Source organism: Sorex fumeus, unplaced genomic scaffold (assembly GCF_029834395.1).
Source record: "Sorex fumeus unplaced genomic scaffold, SorFum_2.1 ptg000030l, whole genome shotgun sequence".
NCBI lineage: Eukaryota > Metazoa > Chordata > Mammalia > Eulipotyphla > Soricidae > Sorex > Sorex fumeus.
This window is the reverse complement of record NW_026606087.1, coordinates 14,345,626-14,369,305: the sequence shown is the minus strand read 5'-3', so window position 1 is coordinate 14,369,305 and position 23,680 is coordinate 14,345,626. Positions and strand designations below refer to the sequence as shown.

The following is a 23,680-nucleotide window of genomic DNA, read 5'->3' as shown; positions in this document are numbered from 1 at the left end:
GCTGATTTGCAAAAAAAAAAAGTGTAGGCAATGTTTATGACTTTAATATGCATAAAAACTTGAATCATCAAAGATTGAAATATTCTGAATTTAATGGAATAGTAAATATTTCGATCTGGAGCGATAGCACAGTGGGGGCATTTGTCTTGCATGTGGGACACTCGGGTTAGATTCCTCCCTCACTCACGGAGAGCCCAGCAAGCTACCAAGAGTATCCTGCCCACACCGCAGAAACTGGGAAGTTCCCCATGGCATATTCGACATGACTAAAACAGTAACAACAAGTCTCACAATGGAGACGTTACTGGTGCTTACTCGAGCAAATGGATGAACAATGGGAGGACAGTGTTACAGTGCTACCACACTTGAATGCTTCTTTATTTACTTGCTCTGCTCGGTCAAGTTCCTTACCCATTACCTCAGATTAATGAGATTAACTTCAATATACAATTGTGTCCCTGCTTTGTCAGTTCTATATGCAAATATGCATAAATTTCTCCAAAATTATTAAGTGATATACTATCATTCTTTGGTTTGGGTAAAGGGAACTCTCAAATTATGGTCAGGAGGACTTGGGGGCACTTTCCAGTGTTTCTTGGATAAAGAAATCAGAAGTTCAATGCTAGGGCAAGAGGCTTTAGCATAGGCCAGGCAGTGAGGTCCCAGGAATTACATGGGCCACCCATGAGTTCACCTGCTCAAACCCTCCAGGATTTGCCTTAACCCAGCCATGCTAGGAAACCATCTCTTGCAGGAGAACAAACCAGTGTCAGCCACAGGCAAGCATGCACCTTAGCACCCGTATTCTCTCTCTTTCCCTATAAATCATTCCTAGATGTTAAAAACAAAACAAAACAAGAAACCGAAATAACCCTGATTTCTTTTGCAGATAATAATGCTTCTTTTTTTCCCTTTTATATGTAAATTTACTTAATATTTTATTCAAGCACTGTGATTTACAGTAATATCCACAATGGAGCTTCAGGTAAATAATGGATCTATTCCACACCAACCACCAATGCCAGTGTGTTGCACAAAAAACTCCCTCCTACTCCCCTAAACAACTCCCTGTGTAAACATTTTAATCAGCTTAATAGGTAAGATCACATATTTACAATAGTGCCAACACTTCCGGTTTTGATGTAGTTATTCCATCTCAAATCCATCGAAGTACCTGAGACCATCCACCAGTGACCTTCTGTTATTTCCACCCCATCAATCCACTCACCACCTACTCTCCCACTTACTTGACATTTCAGTTCTGAAATCCAGGGCTAAGGGTTGGTTTTCATTGGAAACTTTCTCTTTCCTTCACTTGTCTTTTGTTTGTTTGTTTTTAAATAAGATATTTCTAGAAATTTCTGTAATTTTACATTATTTATTTTATTCTCTATTTATTTTGGTTTGGGGTCCACACCCAACTTTGCTCAAAATTTACTCCTACATCTGCTCAGGTATCACTCTTGTTGGGGCTTGGGGGACCATATGTCCTGTGGAAAAATCAAAGCCTGATAGGGCTTCACCACATGTGAAGCAAACCTTTTACCCAATATACTATCTTGCTCACATGTATTTATTTTAAGGGGCTAATCTCTTATCTGTCATTTGCCCCATGCGTACTGATTCCTGGATATGCACATGATATCATATATCATATCATGTATATATATGGCTTTTAATTTATTCAACGATTTTATGGAATTAAAAATATGTTTTTAGGGCTGGAGATATATAACAGCAGTTAGTCACCTGTACCTTGCATTCAGGTGACCCTTATTTTATTTCCAGCACCATATGGGCCCCCTTGTATCACTGAGTGCAGTCCTGTAGACCCATGAACTCTGCTGGGTAGCCCAGATACTCTATGGCACTCTAGAGCATGAGCAAAAACCTTATCTTCATGACTTTGCATTGAACCCATCTCAGTTAACTGAGAATCACTGGATGAGGTACACAGATCTCTTAATATCAGTTTGAGAAGCCTCCTGCCCGGAGAAAAATATGCCCTAAGTCAAAGACACAGTTTTTGCGGTGCATACTAAGATGAATGCAGTCAAAGGCTAAAGAAATAGTTAAAGGTGAAGGCAATTGAAGTCTTAGAATTAAAAATATGTTTTTATTTTCTTTTAAGCAGCCAACATTATTTGAGCCCCCAGCACAACCTATGGTCCCCTGAAAAATTCTTGGTAGGGACCAGGGAAAAAACAACTTGTATCTTAGACTAGCAAGTTGGTATAGCTAGAAAGTCACTGGCCTTGCACGAAGCCAAGCTGGGTTAGATCCGTGGTATTGCATCTGCTAGGATATGATCCCTGTGAAAGCATTGTCAAGAGTGATTCCTGAGCATAGAGCTAGGGTAAGTCCTGAGCACAGCTGGATGTGAGTATCAATAAAGGACTCCAAATTTGGGGTCCTATTAATTAACAACATTCTTGTATCTTTTAAAAGCACCACTACTCTATTGTAAAGGTGTGGTGGAACTCATGGTTATATTCTCTCCTCCCCTTGTTTGCCAATAGATATTTTCACAAGTCAATGTTGCAAAGATTTACAAAGATATATGTTTACAAATAAGTATTATTCAAACTTCAAAACAAATGAAATGGATAAACTTTGAAAATTTTATCTTAGGTGAAATAGTCCAACAAAAATAGAATTATTGTATTATTAACATAATATCAAAAATAAATACATAAAATTTTAAAGTACATTGTAGTATACGATGGGACTGAAAGTAGTTGTTAATTAGGTACAGAAATGTTGGTTTTGTTCAAAAATGTTTTTGAAGTTAGTCTATATAATTTGTGGAACATTTTCAATATTGTTGGTATTAAATATACAATTAAGAATTGCAACATAGGAACTGGAGTGATAGCACAGCAGGTAAGACGTTTGCCTTGCACACGTCTCACCTGGGTTTGATTCCCAGCATTCCATATGATCCCCTGAGCATCACCAGGAGCAACCCCTGTGCATCGCCAGGTCTTACCCAAAAAGAAAAAAAAAAAGAATGGCAACATAAGGGACAGAGAAGAGATAGTATATGGTTAAAGGTCAGTAAATGTAACCAACCTCAGTTCTATCACTAGTATCACATGATCCTCCAACACATTCTGGGTGCATCCCTGGAATTCTCTAAGGATAAATAGCTCAGGTAATAACTATTAGAATAGCTCAGGTATTAGAATAGTTCAAGTAATCCCAAATATTGCCGAATATGAACAGCACCAAGAGGCCAGAGCAATAATATAACAGGTAAAACTCTTGCAAAGATCTTGGAGTAAACTCTGAGCATCACTGGGTGTGGCCCCAAAATGAAAGAAAGTAAATAAAATAAAATAAAATAAAATAAAGAATATAAACGGCACCTCATCTTCCTCCTGGCTGACACATTGAACAGCCAGACTGATTGATTAAGCATCACTGTGAGAGACTCTCAGGTTTTCTGATCAATACTTTGGAAGAACCCTCTGACCCCAAAATAACAGTAACATCAACATTTTATTATATATTTATGTTTTCAAAATTTAGAAATAACATGTAAAATAGAGTAAATTTTTATTAGTATTTTGAATAGTAAAATAAACAATTTTCATTAAACTCCATTTATTTTAGGTACATAAATTTGGAATGATATCATGTTCTATCTTATATTCCCACTAAATATTGCAGCTTGAAAACATTTGACTTTCTCTTCAGTTTAATTAAGCTGTAATTAATAATAAAAATAATACAACTCCTTAACCTTGATTAGTTACTATAACTAATATTTTTCATTATAGACATTTGACAAATATAACCTGACATAGGGATATTTTGTGACACAGTCACAAAATCAAGACAATTGGCATATTATTCTTTCACATATATACCATGTTTTTCTTTTTTATGGTAAATTTATCAAAATCAGCCAGTTTCAAGGACACAGTAAGAATCTTGATTTTTGTGAAACACTTGTCGAGCTTTACTGGATTTGCTATATTTTATAGTTTACTGGTCATATCACATATCCAGCAAAAAACAATTAATTAATAAAATTAAATGTTTAATACAATTTAATTGTATTAAATTAATTTTAATTTATTAAAATCTAATAAAATTTAGTTTAATATTGATTTAATTTAATAAAAACTATTCACATTTAATTTAATAAATATATTCATTTGCTTTAATAAATGCATATACTCAGTTTAATAAATGCATAAATAACTAAGTGCACTTAATTTAATAAAATTAAAATAAAAATAATAAATTCACTGATAATAAATTAACAAATCTAAATGTGTTTTTTTACCCACCCCTAAGTGCTAAGCACTGTAGCATAGTCCTCCCATTGTTCACTGATTTGATTAAGCGGGCACCAGTAACGTCTCACAACAAATTGTAAGACTTGTTGTTACTGGTTTTGGTATATTAAATATGCCACGGGTAGCTTGCCAGACTTTACTGTCCGGGCAAAATACTCTCAGTAGCTTATGGGGCTCACCGAGAAGGGTGGAGGAACCGAACCCAGGTCGACCACGTCAGCCACATGCAAGGCTTACCCGCTGTGCTATCACTCCAGCCCACCCTTAAGTATCTTTGATATTTCTTAGAAAATAGCTCAATTATTACAAATTCTGAAACAGTTAAGACAAACCAGTCTTGTATGCCCTCTCCACATATTTGTTAGCATTTAAAAAATAATCTATGGTTTATGTAAGATATTTAACCATTTTTAAGATAAGTCAGAAAAAAGCAGAAACCAATGAAGAAATATATTTACTTTGTATTTTGCAGTTTTTCTAAATAAATTTTTGGAGGAAAAGCTAATGTTTGTCTACCTAGAGAATATAACTTTTAAAACCCTCATCTTGAAATGATTTTAAAAAATCAAATTATCTCTCTCTCCCTACTTACAAAGAACTATTTTCACTTTCACAGTTTTAGTATACTTAAAATTTTTACATGTATTTAAAACTTTCCTAATGAAACGTTTTAATTTTCTTAAATCTTCTGATAGTTCATCTTCTTTAGTCATTGTTACCTGGAATACTAGTTACAATATTGAATATTGATTTAAGTCATTAAACATAAAGAAAATATTAAAACATTTTAATATTGCCATCCAGAACAAATATTAACATTATAGGCCAATTTTATACCATTATGTCTAATGAAAAAACAGAATTTCTAACATAAAAGTGTCTCATTAACTCTAACTTAGATAAACACACATATGTACACATTGATCTTGAGAAGTTTCAAAATTTCAAGTTATAATTTCAAGGTTTATTCTTTATGTAAACCTAAGTAGATCAGATTTTATATCCTCAAGTATTGCAAGAATAAAAGGAGAACTCTAAGAATATTGTTATGATATGAATTAAAATATTATGTATAGACAAGCTTATAAAAATTATATTTATTTAAGTAATAACCTTTTAAATGATTGTTTCTAAATATTCTGTTTAGTTGTTCAGCTTTTTTGGTCTGTTTTGGCTAGGTATAGACATTTTCTATCCTACAGATCCCTAGTAATGTCTCTATTCATTTTCAGAGAGTGTGATTATTTGAGCTGAAAATTCCAACTCACACAAAGAAGGTATTAATGGTTAGAGAGATAATAGAGGGAAAAGGGAATGGGATCTCAGGCAACCAAGCCAGGTTCAAACCCTCTAGTTCAAACCACGTATGGCCACCTGAACAACATCAGGAGTGATTCCTGAGCACAGAGCCAAGAGTAAGCCCTGACAACTACTGTAGAGTGTGGCCCAAATAACCCTAAAAAAAATTAAGTTATCAATATGGTCTCAGGTGGGAAATTATTTGTCATGGTTCATCCTTCAACCATTAAATAAATATGCTATATGTTTTTTATATTGTTGACCATCTGAATTATCAGTAAATCAAAAAATTTTCTTCAAACCCATATTTAATTGCTTAGAAACAGAAAAGATATGTCACTTAATGACTTCCTACTACCTGTTCATGTATTTATTAACTGATTATATTTGGAATGTTTAATATTGTGGTAGAATTTCTATATATACTTAAAACTAAAGATCCATTGCTTCCACTTCTAACTTCTACAAAGGAACTCTTCATATTGGTAAAACAATATATATATAATATATATACAATATATAATAATATAATACAAGAATATATTAACATTTTATTCAGCATTATTTTAATGTCACTGAAATTAAATAAAATATGCATAATAACAGGATATAAAGGAGAACTAAGAATTTCATTCATTGAAGTTAATCTTCTTCAAAATCTTTACATGTTAGGGCCAGTGCTATAGTAGAGGGATGGGAGCTTACCTTGTTTATGGTAAACATGGATTCAACCCTCTGCACCCCATATGGACCCTGAGCCCTGCCAGAATGAAACCCTGAACAAGAGCCCTGAATACCACTGGGTCTGGTCCTTACAAAACACACACACACACACACACACACACACACACACACACACACACATCAAGACATTTGAAGTTCTGGGAGATATCAATCTTAAAAGTATATTTGAGTGTTTTATATAAGTTACATTTATGACAATCCAACACTGAAACATAGTTTTAAGTGTAGATATATATTTCTTGTCTTCAGAAATATTTAATCCTTAGCATTATTATTATTTTTAACAGCATGTACTAATGGAAGAGAAAAGCAAAACTGCTCTATCTTGAATCTGTTTGGTTTTCACCCCATAAATGATGGGGTTTAGCATAGGGGGCACTACTACATAGAGGTTGGCAATTAGTATATGAACGTGGTGAGGGATTGTTTTGCCACCAAAACGATGGGCAAAAAATGAAAAGAATGCTGGGACATAGAACATGAGTATGACACAGAAGTGGGAGCCACATGTATTAAGGGCCTTGAATCTGGCAGACCAAGAAGGTATCTTAAACACTGTATGAAGTATCAGTGAGTAGGAAGTAATGATAAGCAATATATCCAGTCCTGTAGTCCCTAGAGCCACAGTCAGGCCATAAACAATATTAGCTTTGATATTATCACAGGCCAGTCTGGCAATACCCATGTGCTCACAGTAGGAATGGGAAATAATGTTTTTGCCACAGTATGTAAGTCGGTATACCAGGAAGATGAATGGAAAGCAGATCATACAACCCCGGATAACAGCTGCTATGCCTATCTTGCCAATGACTGAGGAGGTTAAGATAGTAGTATATCGCAGTGGGTAGCAGATGGCCACATAGCGGTCAAAAGCCATTGCTAAGAGAATAGCAGATTCCACTGCAAAGATAAAATGAATGAAGAACATCTGGGTCACACAACTACCAAAGGATATATTCCTGGCATGGAACCAGAAGATGGCCAGGATCTTTGGCGCTGTGGTGGTAGAAAGCATGACATCTGCTAAGGCCAGCATGGAAAGAAAGAGATACATGGGCTCATGGAGACTGCGCTCAGTCACAATTAGAAAGATCAAGAAGATATTGCCAAAGACAGCCACAATGTACATCGAACAGATAGGGATAGCAATCCAGACGTGAAAATCTTCCAGTCCTGGGATTCCAGTCAGAACATACCACAAATCCTGAGGATTGGTGTGATTCTGAAGGGGAGGAGCCATCTGTGGCCAGATATTGTGTGCTGCGTTTCTTTAATGAAAGGCTGGTGAGATGCAGGAACACCACCTTAGGTTGAATGATGTCTGATCAGGTGCTTTTTCCCTTCCTGTCTTCTCTGTGAAAGGACAGTAAAATGGATTAAGTAGCCTGAAATTGCTCTAGTTTTATCCATGAAAGAATTAAATATGTATTTTTAAAAAGATAGCAGATAAAATTTAATAAGTGTTAAAGATTAGTCATAATGTTTTACATGTATTAACTCATTTAATCTTCACAAAAATCTCAGATCCCAATTAATTCAAAGACAAACAGGTAAATTTTAAATTTCTTATCTCCAGCACTTACAAATACTTCCTCATTGGTGTTGGAGCAACAGCATAGTGGGGTGACTTGCACACATCTGACCTCAGTTCAATCTCCAGCATCCTATATGTTCCCCTGGTCACTGCCTGGCGTGATACCTGAGCATAGATTCAGGAGTAAGTACTGAGCATTGCTGAGTGTGACCAGAGCAGCAGCAACAACAACAACAACAACAACAACAAATACTGTCTCCAAAAATAAAGCTAGATACCAAACAATATCATAATATTTTTCATAGAGCATTTCCTTAGGTTAAATAAACACATGAAACTGAATTATGTACTATTAAGGAAACAGAATGTGATTTTGACAAAATATATTTCAAACCACATACCAGATATGTCCTTTTCGACAACTGATTTTGCCACTAATCATTTTTAGGAATAGCAAATTCAGAATACATAGATCAATTAAATTCTGTTAAAGGCAGAATGAATATTAAAACAATTTTTGTGGACAAACTTAATTGATTTATTGAATGGATATAACAGACAAAAACACACTGTCTTCCCGTTGTTCATCAATCTGCTCGAGCGGGCCCACTAATGTCTTCATTGTGAGACTTCTTGTTACTGTGTTTGGCATATTGAATACTCTCGATAGCTTGCCAGGCTCTCCAAGAGGGGCAGAGGAATCGAACCCAGCTCGGCCGGGCTTGCTGCGCACAAGGCAAATGCCCTACCGCTGTGCTATCACTCCATATTTAATATTTATATATATTTAATATGTGTACTTAAATGGATATATTCAATATGTGACAAAAGAAAATATCCTATTCAATTCAGTTTACCTATTGAATATTGAATACCATACTTTGTTTTTGGAAATACCACCACATCATATATTAGTACTATTTTGCCATTATATAGCAAGTCTTCAAGCATGTTTTCACATTTCCTTATTTAAAGGAAGGGAATATAATTTTCTGAATACTATTTTATTTTTATAGTTTCAAACAATGTGAATAGTGAAGAGAGATATTAATGAAAAATTGGATAGAAAAACTTTAGGGAAGGTTGTATAAATAGGTATACATATAATTGTGTGTGCTCATAAACTTATGTTAACAAACATAAATTAAGTATAGGCAGAGATGAAATTAAAGAGGTTCTAAGTATATCCCCAAGTTTCTTTTCTCAGATGACATTTATATTCCTGAGGTATCATATGAGTTTAAAAAATTACTATCTTTTTATACCTCAATTCCATTCCATTCAATATAATTACCACTGTGTAGTACACTTTTACTTTGCTTTATTTTATTCACTACAACCATATATGACATTATTTTATGTAACTAAAATGTCCAGATACCAGATTTTCAATTATTTCTTAGAATAGGTAATATTCAAATGTTTAAAACATTTGTTTTTATATATAAGTTGACAAATTATTCTTTTAAAAATGCAACTAAAAATCTTGAGATATTTGAGTGTATGTATTTGTGTTAATTTCACAAATCTATTGTTTAATAGTTGAATAAATGGCTAAAATTAATTATTTTTTTAAAAAAATTATTAGTGAGACACCATGAGGTACAGTTGTAGACTTACAAATTTTTTGCTTGGGTTTCAATTATACAATGATCAAATACCCAGCCCTCCACCAGTGCCCATTTCCCACCACCACGGATCCCAGTATCCCTCCCACCCCCCCATCCTTCCCACCCCACCGTGCCTCTGTGGCAGGACATTCCCCTCTGTTCTCTCTCTTCTTTTGGCTGTTGTGGTTTGCAAAAGAGGCATTGAGTGGCAATCATGTTTGGTCTATAGTCTACTTTCAGCATGCTTCTCCCATCCTGGAAGGATCCTCCCAACACCCTTTGTTTGGTACTCCCTTCTCTATCTGAGCTGCCTTTTCCCCTAGCACGTGTGGCTGGCCTCCAAGCCATGGAGCAAAATTCCTGGTACTAATCTCGGCCATTCTTGGGTGTTAGTCTCCTATTTTGTTACTTTATGTTCCCCAGATGAATGCAATCTTTCTATGTCTATTCCTCGTTTTCTGACTCATTTTGCTTAACATGGTACTTTCCAAGTAGTACCACTTGTATGTAAATTTTATGACTTCATCTTTTCTAACCACTACATATAAATCTTAGGGTTTTAGAGAGCTTGTAGTTCACTCCTGACCCAGGAACTCACATTTCTTTAAATTGTATTTAAACATAGTAGAAAACAAGATAAAACGCTAAATTCGGTGCATGCCTGAGACAAATCTGTTTCAGAGCCACGTACAAAGGTAATGCAGTTTAGGGGAGGAAACTTACGGTAAGGTAGTCTTCACATATAAGCTTTATACATGGGAGAGGCAAGAATCTAGGTGACAAAGCAGAAATGAAGATGGGAAAAAAAGAAACCAAATGTTTTCAATTTTCTTTTAACTATACTGGAGATCTTTAAGCACACCAGGAATGCTTTCCCCCTTGATTGGTTCTGTTTTATCTCTAATTATCAGAACCACTTACCTAATATAGACCTAGGTCTCTGTAATACTATTTTATACTACTATTTGGCATATATTGAATAAATAATGAACATATTCAGAGAATATTCAGAGACATAGAGTGGTTATAGAAGTAGATTGATTTTAAGTTAACATCAAATTGTTCAAATACCAGCTTACTCTAATCTGCCTATCTGATTATTTAAAAAAATATTTAATTTGAAGTTCACTATAAGCATCAATTAAAAATGTGAGTCAATTATAAATTTAGTAGTTGAGTATTTTATCTAAGTAGATCAGATATATGCTGTTCACCAACAACAAAAGTTAGAGCTATTGCAAATTTACCATTAAGACCCAAATGAATAGCTTTCATTTGTAGAAAATTAATTTTCTGAAGGATATGGTCACCAAGCATTATAAACTGTTTTAGAATACATATAAAGAACAAATTTTATTTCCTGAATGGACATGGAGTACCAACCATAATTCTCATCACAAATCTGTCCTTTTGCCAAGGGGGATGCTTGTGGGTTATGTCAGGTGGTGTTCAGGGCTTTCTCCTTGATCTGTGCTCACTTATTACTCAAAGCAGTGCTGCAGAGATTCCATGGTACCAGAAATCAAACCAAGGTCAGCTGTTCTCAGCGAAGCAACTACCTTAACCCATCCACTATTTCTCTGGACCTATAGTGTCATTTTTTAAAGGTTCAAATGCTTCAGTATTTTAGTCTGCACTTATGTCTCTTGTCCCCATCACTAATACATCATTGATATGTAGAAAATGAATATAAAATAACTGAGTTCCAACTTCTTAATCAGTGCCTAACAGCCATTTATTAATATAATCAGATTCTATGGAAATTTTTCTGCACATATATATTTATATACATATATGCAATATTTTAAATTATGAAACTAACAACTTTTGAGCCTTGTTCTTAAAGATCTGCAAAGCACAAAAAAATAACCATTTGGCTTAAACCTAATTAATATAAACCATTATTGATTTATATCAGCACTAACTTAGACATGAACACACTCCAAATGTTTGTGTTCTTTCAAATCTTTGTAATGACAGAAGGCAGAGACACCACAATTGCAGATAAAGGCCATTTAAAGTCACAAACAGTACTCAAGGATGAGGAGATGCAACCTGATTTAAGTATTACAGAAAACAATCAGCTTCACCAGTGTTTCAGCTTACTTTTTCTGGAATGTTTCTGTACACAAGTACACAGAACATGTATATTGTGAGAACATGTTCTTTCTACTTACCTTTCCTACTTTCTGTCGTCTTAAATTTTTTTTAATTGCCCAATACAGTAAAAAAAAATAAATAAAAGTGAGAAGATACTCAAGAAGCAAATAGAAAGTCTGTGTCAATCTATTTATACCTCTTCCCTGGTTCTCTGGGGCAAGGGTTCTTATGTTCTCCAGAGGACTGAGTTTTACTTCTCTCATGAAATGCGATGGCCTAAGAACTGACTTAGTATATAGTCCTCAGGGAGAAGCATCCTTGCTGACTCCCTCTACAATGTGAGCAATTTGACTCTGTAAATAACTGTCAGATACCTAATTGGTCCATGAAGTTTAATAACAAATCTTTTTGGTCCCTTAGAAGTGTACATTTATTTTTTTACTTTATTTTCATTCTTAACACACCATTTCTCTCTCTCTCACTCTTTCATAAATATAAAGCTACAATTTACCATCATGACACTATTCTCTACTACAATTTTAAAATATTCAAGTTGTTAAAACGTTGATCAATTCACAGAGAAGTAAATGATGAGGGAAGAAGAAAAAATGTTGTTTAATACTGTAATCTTTGAAATCTCATTATTTTTGTGCTATGAAACACCTGAACGAATCTGTAAATGTTTTTCTAAACTTATGTATGATCTCATTTTGATTTTAAAAAATGCATATATAGGGGTATGGTGCCGCCAGCAGGTCAATCTGTACCTGTGAGGCGAGTGCATTAGCAGCCTCATGGTGCCTTCAGACTTCTAGACACCCCAAAATTACTGCTGTGCATTTGGCCAGACCCCAAAACCTTGGGTCAAAGTTTTCCAAAAAAGTCAATGGCCAAAAGTTAGGTATGTGGGAGACACACCCACAAACCACCTCAGGCTCAGCTATATAATTGGAGGCATGGCCTCTCTGGTTCATGATTGAACTACTTAGCGGCCATGATCCCAGAGACTCAGAAACAAATCTCAAAACCCAACAGCTTTTGGCAGAAATGTGTCCGATCCCTGGATTAGGCTACCAGTGCTGGGCCACCCCACGTGGGAATAGGTTTTGTGCCTTGGCCTGATCCCCCTGGCTGCCCGGTGGCCATCACCCTCCAGAGGCTACAGGAAGTCAGGTTTGGGCCTCATGGGATGGGGGTGGAGCTGACCTTTTCCTCCCCATGCCAACGAGACCCCGAGTCGCCGCCCATGAATGGCCTCTCTGACTCCTGATCAAGCTGCTTAATGGCCATGATCCCAGGAACTCAGAAACAAATCTCAAAACCCAGCGGCTTTTGGCATAAATGCGTGTGTGGGTCACTCAGTAGGTTACTGTTGCCAGGCTACCCCAAGGCGGAAAGGGTGTTGTCCCTCTCCTGCTCCCTCTAGGTGGTTCAGTGGCCACCATCTTCCAGAGGCCATTGGACAGTGAGGTTTGGGTCCTCAGTGACGAGACATGCAGGGCTTCACGGGATGGGAGTGGAGCCGGCCCTTTCCTCCCCATCCCAACAAGACCCTGAGTCACCGCCCACAAATGGCCTCTCTGGTTCCTGATCAAGTAACTTAACAGCCATGATCACAGAGTCTCAGAAACAAATCTTGAAATCCAATGGCTTTTGGCAGAAATGTGTGTGGGCCATGAAGTAGGTTACCAGCTCTGGGCCGCCCCAGGTGGGAATAGGTTTTGTGCCTCGGCCTGCTCCCCCTTGGCAGCTCGGTGGCCACCATCTGCCAGAGACCACTGGACAGTCAGGTTTGGGCGCACAGTGACGAGACGCGCGGGGACTCATAGGATGGGGGTGGAATCATCCCTTTCCTCCCCACCCCAAAGAGACCGCCAGTCGCCGCCGACAAATGGCCTCTCTGGTTCCTGATCAAGCTGCTTAATGGCCATGATCCCAGAGACTCAGGAACAGATCTTGGTACCTAGCAGGTTTTGGCAGGAAATCTCTCCAGATTTAATTGTTAATATTTCAGAATTTCAAAATTGCACAGCCATTACTGCAACCACGCGGCATCATATATTATTCATGACCAGCAATAGAAAACAAATTGTCTACTGTTGCCTTTTCAACAGATCTGAGTGTTGGGGTAAAATCCCAAATAATAATAGTGGGTGTGGTGTTGAAATGTTGAATGTGATCAAAGTATAGAGAGAGTGATTTGGAAATCATCTGCCCCACACGTAGGGGGAAGGTGTGGGATGGGGGTATACTGGGGTTTTTGGAGGTGAAGAATGGGTACTGGTGAAGGTACGGGTGTTTCATTGTATGACCGAGACTTAAACCTGAAAGCTTTGTAACTGCTCTCACGGTGATTCAATAAATAAAATTATAAAAAATGGGGGAAAAAAAGTAAGGTGGAATTCATGCAAAATTCAATCAGCCTAATCAGTGGCTGAATAAATAGCAGTACTCCTACATAAAATTAAAAAAAATAAATAAAACTAAAAAAATTAAAAGATGCATATAAAAGCTCTCTGATTTTTTTATGTACCTGTTATTCCTGAAGAACAGCCATAAGTCATTTTAATTAAAGACATGGGCACTGGGGAACGCTAACGGAATAATTCTAGGTCTGTTAAAATAAGTGAGAGGAGAAAAATTTACAAATTTTTAAAATAAGGAATACTAAAGAACACACTGTCAGATACCGCACTTAAAAACAAAAACTATACAAAAAAATAATGTATGTTTCTTATTTTCTTTTTACATTCTCACTCTCATTGCTCCCCCACATAGCAATCACTAAGAATGGTTATAAATTGAAAACCAGTAAAACCCTGACAAATTAAACAGATAATAAAACTTAAAATTCAAGCATATCAAAGAACAAGGAATTAATTTTTATTTTTCTTGAAAGAAAGTTGTAAATACAAAAGAGAAAGAAAATCTTTAAAGAAATTTTCGAAGCAGATTTTAGGAACATAGAATTTTCACTACATAAATGCAAATCTGCTTTGCCTTTGCCTTTGGATTGAGAAAAGACGGGACCAATAAGTAATTGCTGGAAGAGAGGACGTATATTTAGCAAGGGATATGAGAACCAAACTTGTGAAAAGGAGAAAGCAAGGAGGTAGAACTGGAGGAAGACACAGATGTGAGAAAAGCAAGTATTGAAAGCTTTCAACCTAGCCTCCTTCTGCGCCAAACGAAAAAAAAAATGTAATAAATATCTGCAGATGAAACAATCTGTTGAATATGAGGATAAAGTCTTGCAACAGTGACCATTACAAACAATCCATAGCTTTTATTGATATTAGCATCTTCTACAGCCAGTTTCACAAGGCCATGTGCTCACAGTAAGTATGGGAGATGACAGTTATGTGATAAAATTGAAATCTGCATTTTATCAGGACTAAGCGTGGAGTTACAAAAATGGCACATCTGAGTAGCAGCACAACCCAAATTTGCATTATTAGCTTTTGGGTAAGGACAGAAACATGCCTCAGTGCATAGCAGATGGCCACATAACGGTCCAGGATCATGGCTAGCAGGATGCCCGACTCTATATCTTGAACTGTGTGAATGAGTCACATTTGAAACAAACAGAAATCAAAGTAAATTTCTGCTACTTGAAACCAGAATATTCCAAGGACCTTGGGCACAATGATGGTTGCAAGTGCAATATCTGACTCCCAGTAAGCCAGGATAATGGACTCATGGAGATTGTACTTTGATTTGAAGATGATCAAAGCATAGAATTTCCAATCATAGAAATAAGATGCATAGCAAAGAATGGAATTCCAATCCACTATTGCACAGATTTTAGTCCTGGGATTCCTATAAATGTCAACATAGATGGCATGAAGATGGTAATGTTTGAAACAGACTTTTTTTTTTAACTCCTCTGTGCAACAGATGACTTTCCGCCAGTGCAACTAATTCTCTTCCACTTGATATTTGTTTGAAAGTCAAACTATTTGGTCTTTCTAATTTGAGCAAAATGTCAGTATTATATCATATTTAATTTTGTATAAGGAAGATAAAAATACAATTTTTGGAGATACATCACTTTGTTTAGTATAGGTATTCACACAGTATCATAATAAGAATATACAGCTCACAAGCAAATGTGTTGAAACAGTAAATGTTGGGACTAAGAACATAACATCTCTGTTCTGAGAACAACAAACTGAACTACTTGATTTTACTTGGAACTAAATTTTAAATAGAGCATAGCAAATATCTTCATGTTCCACATTCAAACCACTGTCCAGCATTCTGTATTTCCAATTATCTCTGTTATCTCTATATTAGAAGTCATTTGGAATATACATGCCTCAGAATCATTGTACTTAGTATGTCAAAGATTCTCATATTCAATAGATTCTTTATAATGATGCTGATAAAAGAGAATTGAGATATACATGATTATTACCAAAGATCATATAGTAATTACATCTATTGCATCCTTATCTAAATAAGATTTTATTTTTTAAAAAAACAATTTGAAAGAAGAGCTAACAAAGGAAATCTTACACACAATTTACACTATTAGGAAAACAACTCTATATTTTTCTGATAATCAAACATCAGGAATCGGCATAATTCTTTTTTTTTTTTTAAGATTTCCACCAATTTTATTTATTTATTTATTTATTTTTAGTGAAACACCATGAGGTACAGTTGTAGACTTACAAATTTTTGTGCTTGGGTCTCAGTTATACAATGATCAAGTACCCATCCCTCCACCAGTGCCCATTTTCCACCACCACGGGTCCCAGTATCCTTCCCACACCCCAGCCCCCCCATCTCACCCTGCCTCTGTGGCAGGGCATTCCCTTTTGTTCTCTCTCCCCTTTTGGGTGTTATGGTTTACATAAGAGGCATTGGGTGTCAATCATGTTTGGTCTATAGTCTACTTTCAGCATGCTTCTCCCATCCTGGGAGGATCCTCCCAACACCCTTTATTTGGTGCTCCCTTCTCTATCTGAGCTCCCTTTTCCCCTAGCATGTGCGGTTGGCCTCCAGGCCATGGAACAAAATTCCTGGTACTAATCTTGGCCACTCTTGGGTGTTAGTCTCCTATTTTGTTACTTTATGTTCCCCAGATGAATGCAATCTTTCTGTGTCTGTCCTTCTCTTTCTGACTCATTTTGCTTAACATGATACTTTCCATGTAGTACCACTTGTATGTAAATTTCATGACTTCAATCCCACCAATTTCAATGGGTATATTTCTAGTGTCACATGAATAATCGTAATAAGAATTATTAGCTTTATCAATGTCACTGTCCTCCTGTTGTACATCGATTTGCTCAAGCAGGCCCAGTAAAGTCTCCATTGTGACAATTGTTACTGTGTTTGGTATATCAAATACGTCACGGGTAGCTTAATAGGCTTTGCCGTGCAGGCGAGATACTCTCTGTAGCTTGCTGGGCTCTCCGAGAGGGGGGGAGGAATCGAACTCGGGTCAGCCATGTTGGCTGCATGCAAGGCAAACGCCCTACCCTCTGTACTATCGCTCCAGCCTGCTAGCTTTATATTTAATTAAAATGAAAATTTTAAGTAAGCATTGTACTACCTAATAATTAGAAAAACATACGAGTCTTATAAGAATCATTCATTTTTTTTCGTTTTTTGGGTCACATCTGGTGATGCACAGGGGTTACTCCTGGCTGTGCACTCAGGAGTTATCCTTGGCGGTGCTCAGGGGATATGGGATGCTGGGAATCGAACCCAGGTTGGCCACATGCAAGGCAAACTCCTTACCCACTGTGCTATTGCTCCAGCCCCTATAAGAGTCATTCTTGTCTCATACATTTTCTTTAGCTAACCAGGATTATTTATTATGTTCTCAAATATCCCAATATTGAGCCATTTCTGTAATTCTTGGAATAAATTGCACTGGGTCATAAACTGTTAGATTCCTCTCATGAATCTCATTTAAGAATTTCAAGTTAAGATCATAAATGAGATTAACATCTAAGTTTTATCTTCTGGTTGTAGTTTTGGTGTTATAATGTCATAAGTGTATTTGGGGTTATTCCATTTGTCCACAAAGTTTACATGGCATCAGAACCATCTGTATTATGAGGTCTTGAAAGAATTTATCTAGAAAACCATCTAGGCCCAGTTGGTTCGGACTCACCCAGTTCTTTGAGAGTGAGTCCTTTCTTAATTTCTAAATTCCTTCATCTTCTAGTGGTGTGGTTTGGACCGAATCTCTCCTTGAATTAGTTTCCAGAAAAATCTCATTTTTATGAGATTAAATTATGAGATTATTTTAATTAATTTATGTTCCCAGAAAAATCCCATTCCCCGCCCCCCGTCAACAGCTATAATGGTGAGTTTTTTCAAGAATTATTTAATAATTCTTAGATTTTTTCTTATTTATTATATTTTTTTTAATTTATTTATTTATTGAATCACTGTGGGAAAAGTTACAGAGCTTTCGGGTTTAGGTCTCAGTCATGTAGATACCGAACACATTTCCCTTTACCAATACTCATTTTTAACCCCGAACCCCAATAGACCCCCACCTCCCACCCCTCCCAATTCTTATGAGGCAGATGAGTTCTAGTTAATACTCTATCTACTTTGACTAGATAGATTATTTCGATAGAAGATGCACAATTATTGTTTAGAGTTTACGACCCACCCCCCCCCCCCCAATCAGACATGCTGAAACAGCGTTGTGAAATGATTTGCTTTCTACAACTTGGTTTAAGAATAGAATGATGTCGCGCAGCCGCTATCGCGGCTGCGCGGTTTTGAATTTCTGCTATTTTACTTATTGACCCTGGAAGAATTTCTATTAAAAGTTAGCTAGTTAAGAGATTGATTTCTGTGCCCTGGAGTCGTGGCCGTGCCGGAGAGCCGCTCGTGGGGGGCAGCTGGCGACCCCGGTGGGGCGTGGGGGACGGCCCACAAAGCCCCCCTTCCCATGAGGTCCCCGCCGCTCCCCCGAGCCCGGCTCAAACCCGCTTTCCACAAGGCTCCCGTGCGGCCGCCATCTTTCTTTCCAGAGAGGAGCGGGCGGGCTGGTCAACGCCCTTCCCCCTCCGGGCAGGCTTGGTGGCGCGGATCAACACAAGTCCATTTGCTTTTCTGCTCCAAGCGGCTGGTTCTCTGTGCTAAGTCCTTGTGCCTCCGGGGCCGTGGCCGTGCCGGAGAGCTGCTCGTGGGGGGCAGCTGGCGACCTCGGTGGGGCGTGGGGGACGGCCCACAAAGCCCCCCTTCCCATGAGGTCCCCGCCGCTCCCCCGAGCCCGGCTCAAACCCGCTTTCCACAAGGCTCCCGTGCGGCCGCCATCTTTCTTTCCAGAGAGCTCGGCATAATTCTTTTAGTAATTTACAATAGTTAAATTTTGTGAGACATACTACATAGAAATCAGATGGTAGGAGGATAACTTTTAGGAGTAATGCATAAAGACAAAAGGACTTTTTTTTATTAAACTAAAAATAAAGTTTCTTTCATTTAAACAGGATTATTGGCATAGGATTTGGGCAGTGTAGACTCAATTATTATCAAAATTTTGAGATTAATTTTGCATGATTTTTTAAGCTCAGGCATTGTAATTAATAAAAAAATTAAGGTTATAAAGGACAATTTTCTTAAAAGAAGTCAAATACAGATCAGAATGGAAGGTGAAAGAATATACATAGATATCAATTTTGCTTCAATTCTCCAACATTGGGGGGCAGTTTGTTATTGGAGTATAAATTATCCTAAAATAAGATGAACAGTTACAATGATAAAATTAGGCAAATTTAGTTTACTTGCTTTTAGGAGCCTGTGTTCTCTCTCTCTCTCTCTCTCTCTCTCTCTCTCTCTCTCTCTCTCTCACACACACACACACACACACACACATATCTACATTTCGTTCAGTTAGTATTTTGCTTCAAAAAATAAATTGAGGCAGATTTTTGGTGTTATCTTGATTAAATTAATCCAATCACGTCAAAGTTAGATATATTTCACATTAAAGTAAAAAAGTGGTTATATATATACAATACATGAAATGTAGTTGCTTTATTGCTTTTGGGGGGGGGCACACCTAGTGGTGCTCAGGGCTTACTCCTAGCTCTGTGCTCAGGAATCACTCCTATTGGTGCTTAGGGTACACTATGGGGGCACCAGGAATTGAACCCAGTGTTACTGAGTATAAGACAAGCCACTTTACCTACTTGCTATTTCTCCAACCCTAGTTGCATAAAAGTTTCCTGTGAGGTAGAATTAAGTGTTAAATGGAGAGCCATTTTGCTAATATTCTCTTAAAAAGTATATACGCATATATTTGCATATACATATACATGACTATAATAGAAAAACACAAGTGAATTATATAATTATGAAATTCAAAAGAGGTTGTGATTTATATAATAACCTGATATTCTATGGATTTCAAATTTTAAATAGGAATGAATTTTAAGTTCGGGTTGGTTAAAAATTGAGTTTTTCAACTTCATTTTCTACTTTTGAATTTTTTTCTTGTCACCACTAATTATTATTTGTGGCATGTTATTTGAAACCTCCGTTTTCATTACATTATGCAATGTGTAGAAAATACATACTACTGTGTTTGTTTGTAGACTAATATTTATGAATCAATTGTAATTTATTTAATAATTATACTTATTTTAAAGAATACTGCTAGATAGTGAATGTACTGCTACACACTGAATTCATGTTTTATTGGTATGTGTTAATACATAAAATATAATAAATAAAAAATTTATTAGTTCACAATCAAATTATGACTTGAATGTAAATTGTGTTAAATATATTTTAGTATTATTATATTTAAAAAATTTAAATAGCAACTAATATTAAAGCATTGTGAAATTAAACTGGTTAACATTTTCAACAGATTTAATAATTATAGTTAATATAATAAATTCTAAGTATATATTAATCAAAATTTATTGTTCATTTAATTGCGTTGCATAATTGATCACTTGATCATTTGACATCCCATTACTCATTAATTTGCTCAAGCTGGCGCCAGTAACGTCTACATTAGTCCCTGTCACGTGTTAGTGTAGCCCAGTGGCGTCTGCTCGCTCCAGGAACACAAAGAGCTTCATCAGGTCTTGATGAAGAAGTCTGACCATCTCGTAAGTGGGCGGCCACGAGATCTTTTGACATCCCGTGGAATCCACTCAGTAATGGCCCTAATCCAATGGTCTCTCCAAATCAAATTACATGTCCAGCTCATCTGATTTTTGAAGCCTTGTTAAATGAGACAGCATCCCTGATTTTCTATCATCAATGGAGGTCCGAACTCCAGATTTCTTCTCTCACTTGAGTGAAGCATAATACTACAAGCATAGCTCTTTCAATTCCTCTTTGGGAGACCCAAATAGCATTCTCATCCTTTTTCGTAGGATACAGGTCTCCAAGGCGTATGTTAATGCAGGAAGAACAGTGGAGTTGAAGAGATGTGCCGGGAGCCAGAGGTTCTTTGTCCTCTTAGCTATTTCTTCAACACTTTTGAAGGCGACCCATGCTGCTCTCTTTCTCCTGCGCAACTCAAGTGCCAGATTATTTGTCATGTTGAGTTCTTGACCTAGGTATACATAACTGTTGCATTTGGAAATGTTTGTTCCATTGAGAGTGAATGAAAAGTCAGGAATGAATCCATTTCTCATAAACATTGTCTTCGTGAGATTCAGTTGTAGTCCGACCTTTCCACACTACGGTTGAAGTAGGCCAACATTTGTGCTGCTTGGCTAATGTTTGGTGTTATTAGAACGATGTCATCAGCAAAAGCAAAGGTGGTTTAGTTGCCAACTGTCTATCTTCACTCCCATTCCTTCCCATTCCAGTCGTGGCACTGTAGAGTTTTGGTGAAATGGTATTACCCTCTGAACCCCTCTCTTAATATGGATGATAACTTCCTTGTAGAATGGTGAGATCCTGGTGGTGAATCGGTAATATAGCTCACAGAGGATCCTGATATATTGAGTTTGAATGCCCTGTTTGGCTAGGTCTTTGATGACCACTTCACTCTTAACAGAAATTAAAGGCCTCCTTTAAATCAATGAACGTTAGACAGAGTGGCATCTTGAACTCCCGAGAAACCTCAATGAGCTTTGATACCGTGTGGATATGGTCCATCATGCCGAATCCTTTTTGGAACCCAGCTTGCTCGCATGGTTGTCCTTCATCTAATATTCTGTCAATGCTATTCAGGATGACTCCAGTGAACAGCTTGTAGATGACGGACAAGAGGCAGGTCAGGCAATAGTTGTGTCATGGATGTCTCCCTTCTTGTACAGTAGAATGGTCCTGCTGGTTTTCCACTGGGACTTAACCTTGCATTCAGACAGGTAGTATGTGAAGAGCCGAGCCAGTGTATTGATGAGTACTGACGGAAGATTCTTCAGGTGTTTAGGTCTGACCTTGTCTGGGCTGGGTTCTGTTCAACAAAATGGCGTGTCGGATTTCAGAAGGGAGAACATTGGGAATGACATATCCATCCGGTGTAAATGCTTAGCTATGGAAAATGGGGGATCTGGGTAGAGGAGACCCAGTCCTAATCCAAACAGACTTGGAGACCTCAGTCCTAGGACCCATGCACCTGAGTTCCTCTGCCAGTTCCTTCATGTGTGAGGCTCGTCCGAGCATGGGGAAAGTGGCCTTGAGCATGGCTGTGGCTGGGTACCAGAGATCTTCGTCTGCTGGAGCTCTGATCAGGGTGGGAAGGCAAACTCAATGCCCCCCCCTCCAAGGGGCCCCAGTGAAGACAATCTGGCATGTGGGTAGGAGACTCTGCCAGAATTGTGTTATATATTATAAAATACAAACACTATTATCCCCTACTGAAATGAAGGAGTTAAATTTAAATATATCAAATAATTATCAAAGTCTCTGATGTGCTAATTATAAGATGTCTAAGATTTATTCTTAAATAAATATTTAATTCAACTGTATTACTTCAAATTTCTCACTTGGTTCTTGAAAATATTATTTTCTTATTGTGTGACTTTTATGGGCTGGAGTGATAGCATAGTGGGTAGGCATTTGCCTTGCAAGCAGCCAACACGGCCGACCCAAGTTCGATTCCTCCACCCCTCTCGGAGAGCCTGGCAAGCTTCCGAGAGTATCTCGCCCGCACGGCAAAGCCTGGCAAGCTACCCGTGACGTATTCAATTTGCCAAATACAGTAACAACAAGTCTCACGATGGAGACATTACTGGGCCCGCTCAAGCAAATATCGATGAACAAAGGAAGGACAGTACAGTGCAGTGCAGTGACTTTTATATATTCACTGAAACTATTTTAACATCTTTTCAGGATAATAACTATGCTACAGTAATAGTATCTAATTTACAGAATTGTCTTGAAAGTTACCAATGGTAATTGTTATAGAATGGCTTGTAAATTATTTAAAAAAATAATTATTAGCAGAGCAAAATATTTTAGCTATTTTAAACAAACAAAAATGACAAAAATTTATGTCACCTCTCACCTTATAGACATCATTTATTCTTATGTTTATGATTATCTTAATTCAAATTTTTAAATTCTTTAGAAAATCATGTTTTACAAAGTTTTTGATAGTTGAATTTTAGGTATATATTATTTCAACACCAATACCACCACCTCTCACTACACTCTAACCCCCACTGTATTCCCACCTGTCAACTTGACAGGCTCATTACAAATTTTCAGTGCTTGCAGCTTAGATCTCATGTCTTCGGTGTTGTTGGAAAGTCTGTGTTTTTGATATATGGTTATACTACTTTCCCATATCATCAGTAAATTTGAAGCCGTGATACCTGTCAGGGCTGTTCTCTTCTTTCTGCCTTGATTTCTTTCCTTCCCTGTCCTTCTCTCTAAACATGGGTGAAGAGTGATACAGACATCTGCCCTTTACTACAATACATTTCATCATCAAATATTCTATATACCACAGATAAATGAGATGATCCTGTGTTTGTCTTTCTTTTTTTGACTTATTTCACTCAACATGGTATCTTCGTCGCTGGGAAAAATATTCTGAATTTTAGTAAAGTTAAATAAATGTTACTCTATAAATCACTGTCTAGTTAAAATTTCCTCTGTTTTATGGCACATATTCAATGAAGATTCAATAACAA

The 23,680-nt window shown here is 37.0% G+C and overlaps 1 protein-coding gene and 1 pseudogene across 1 annotated transcript; both read right to left on the bottom strand.

Moving 5' to 3' along the window:
• Window positions 1–6,630: 6,630 nt before the first annotated feature.
• LOC130025246 (olfactory receptor 52Z1P-like) lies at window positions 6,631–7,566 on the bottom strand. Its single transcript, XM_056116196.1, has one exon. It carries the CDS (start codon window positions 7,477–7,479, stop codon window positions 6,631–6,633), a length of 849 nt encoding a protein of 282 aa, XP_055972171.1. The 5' UTR covers window positions 7,480–7,566.
• A 6,983-nt stretch (window positions 7,567–14,549) lies between these two features.
• On the bottom strand, window positions 14,550–23,273 carry LOC130025442 (olfactory receptor 52A1-like; annotated as a pseudogene).
• Window positions 23,274–23,680: the final 407 nt, after the last annotated feature.

Bases quoted from the DNA above. Each gene is read 5' to 3' on its own strand.
- LOC130025246 (XM_056116196.1), bottom strand. From the start codon at position 7,479: ATGTACATTGTGGCTGTCTTTGGCAATATCTTCTTGATCTTTCTAATT.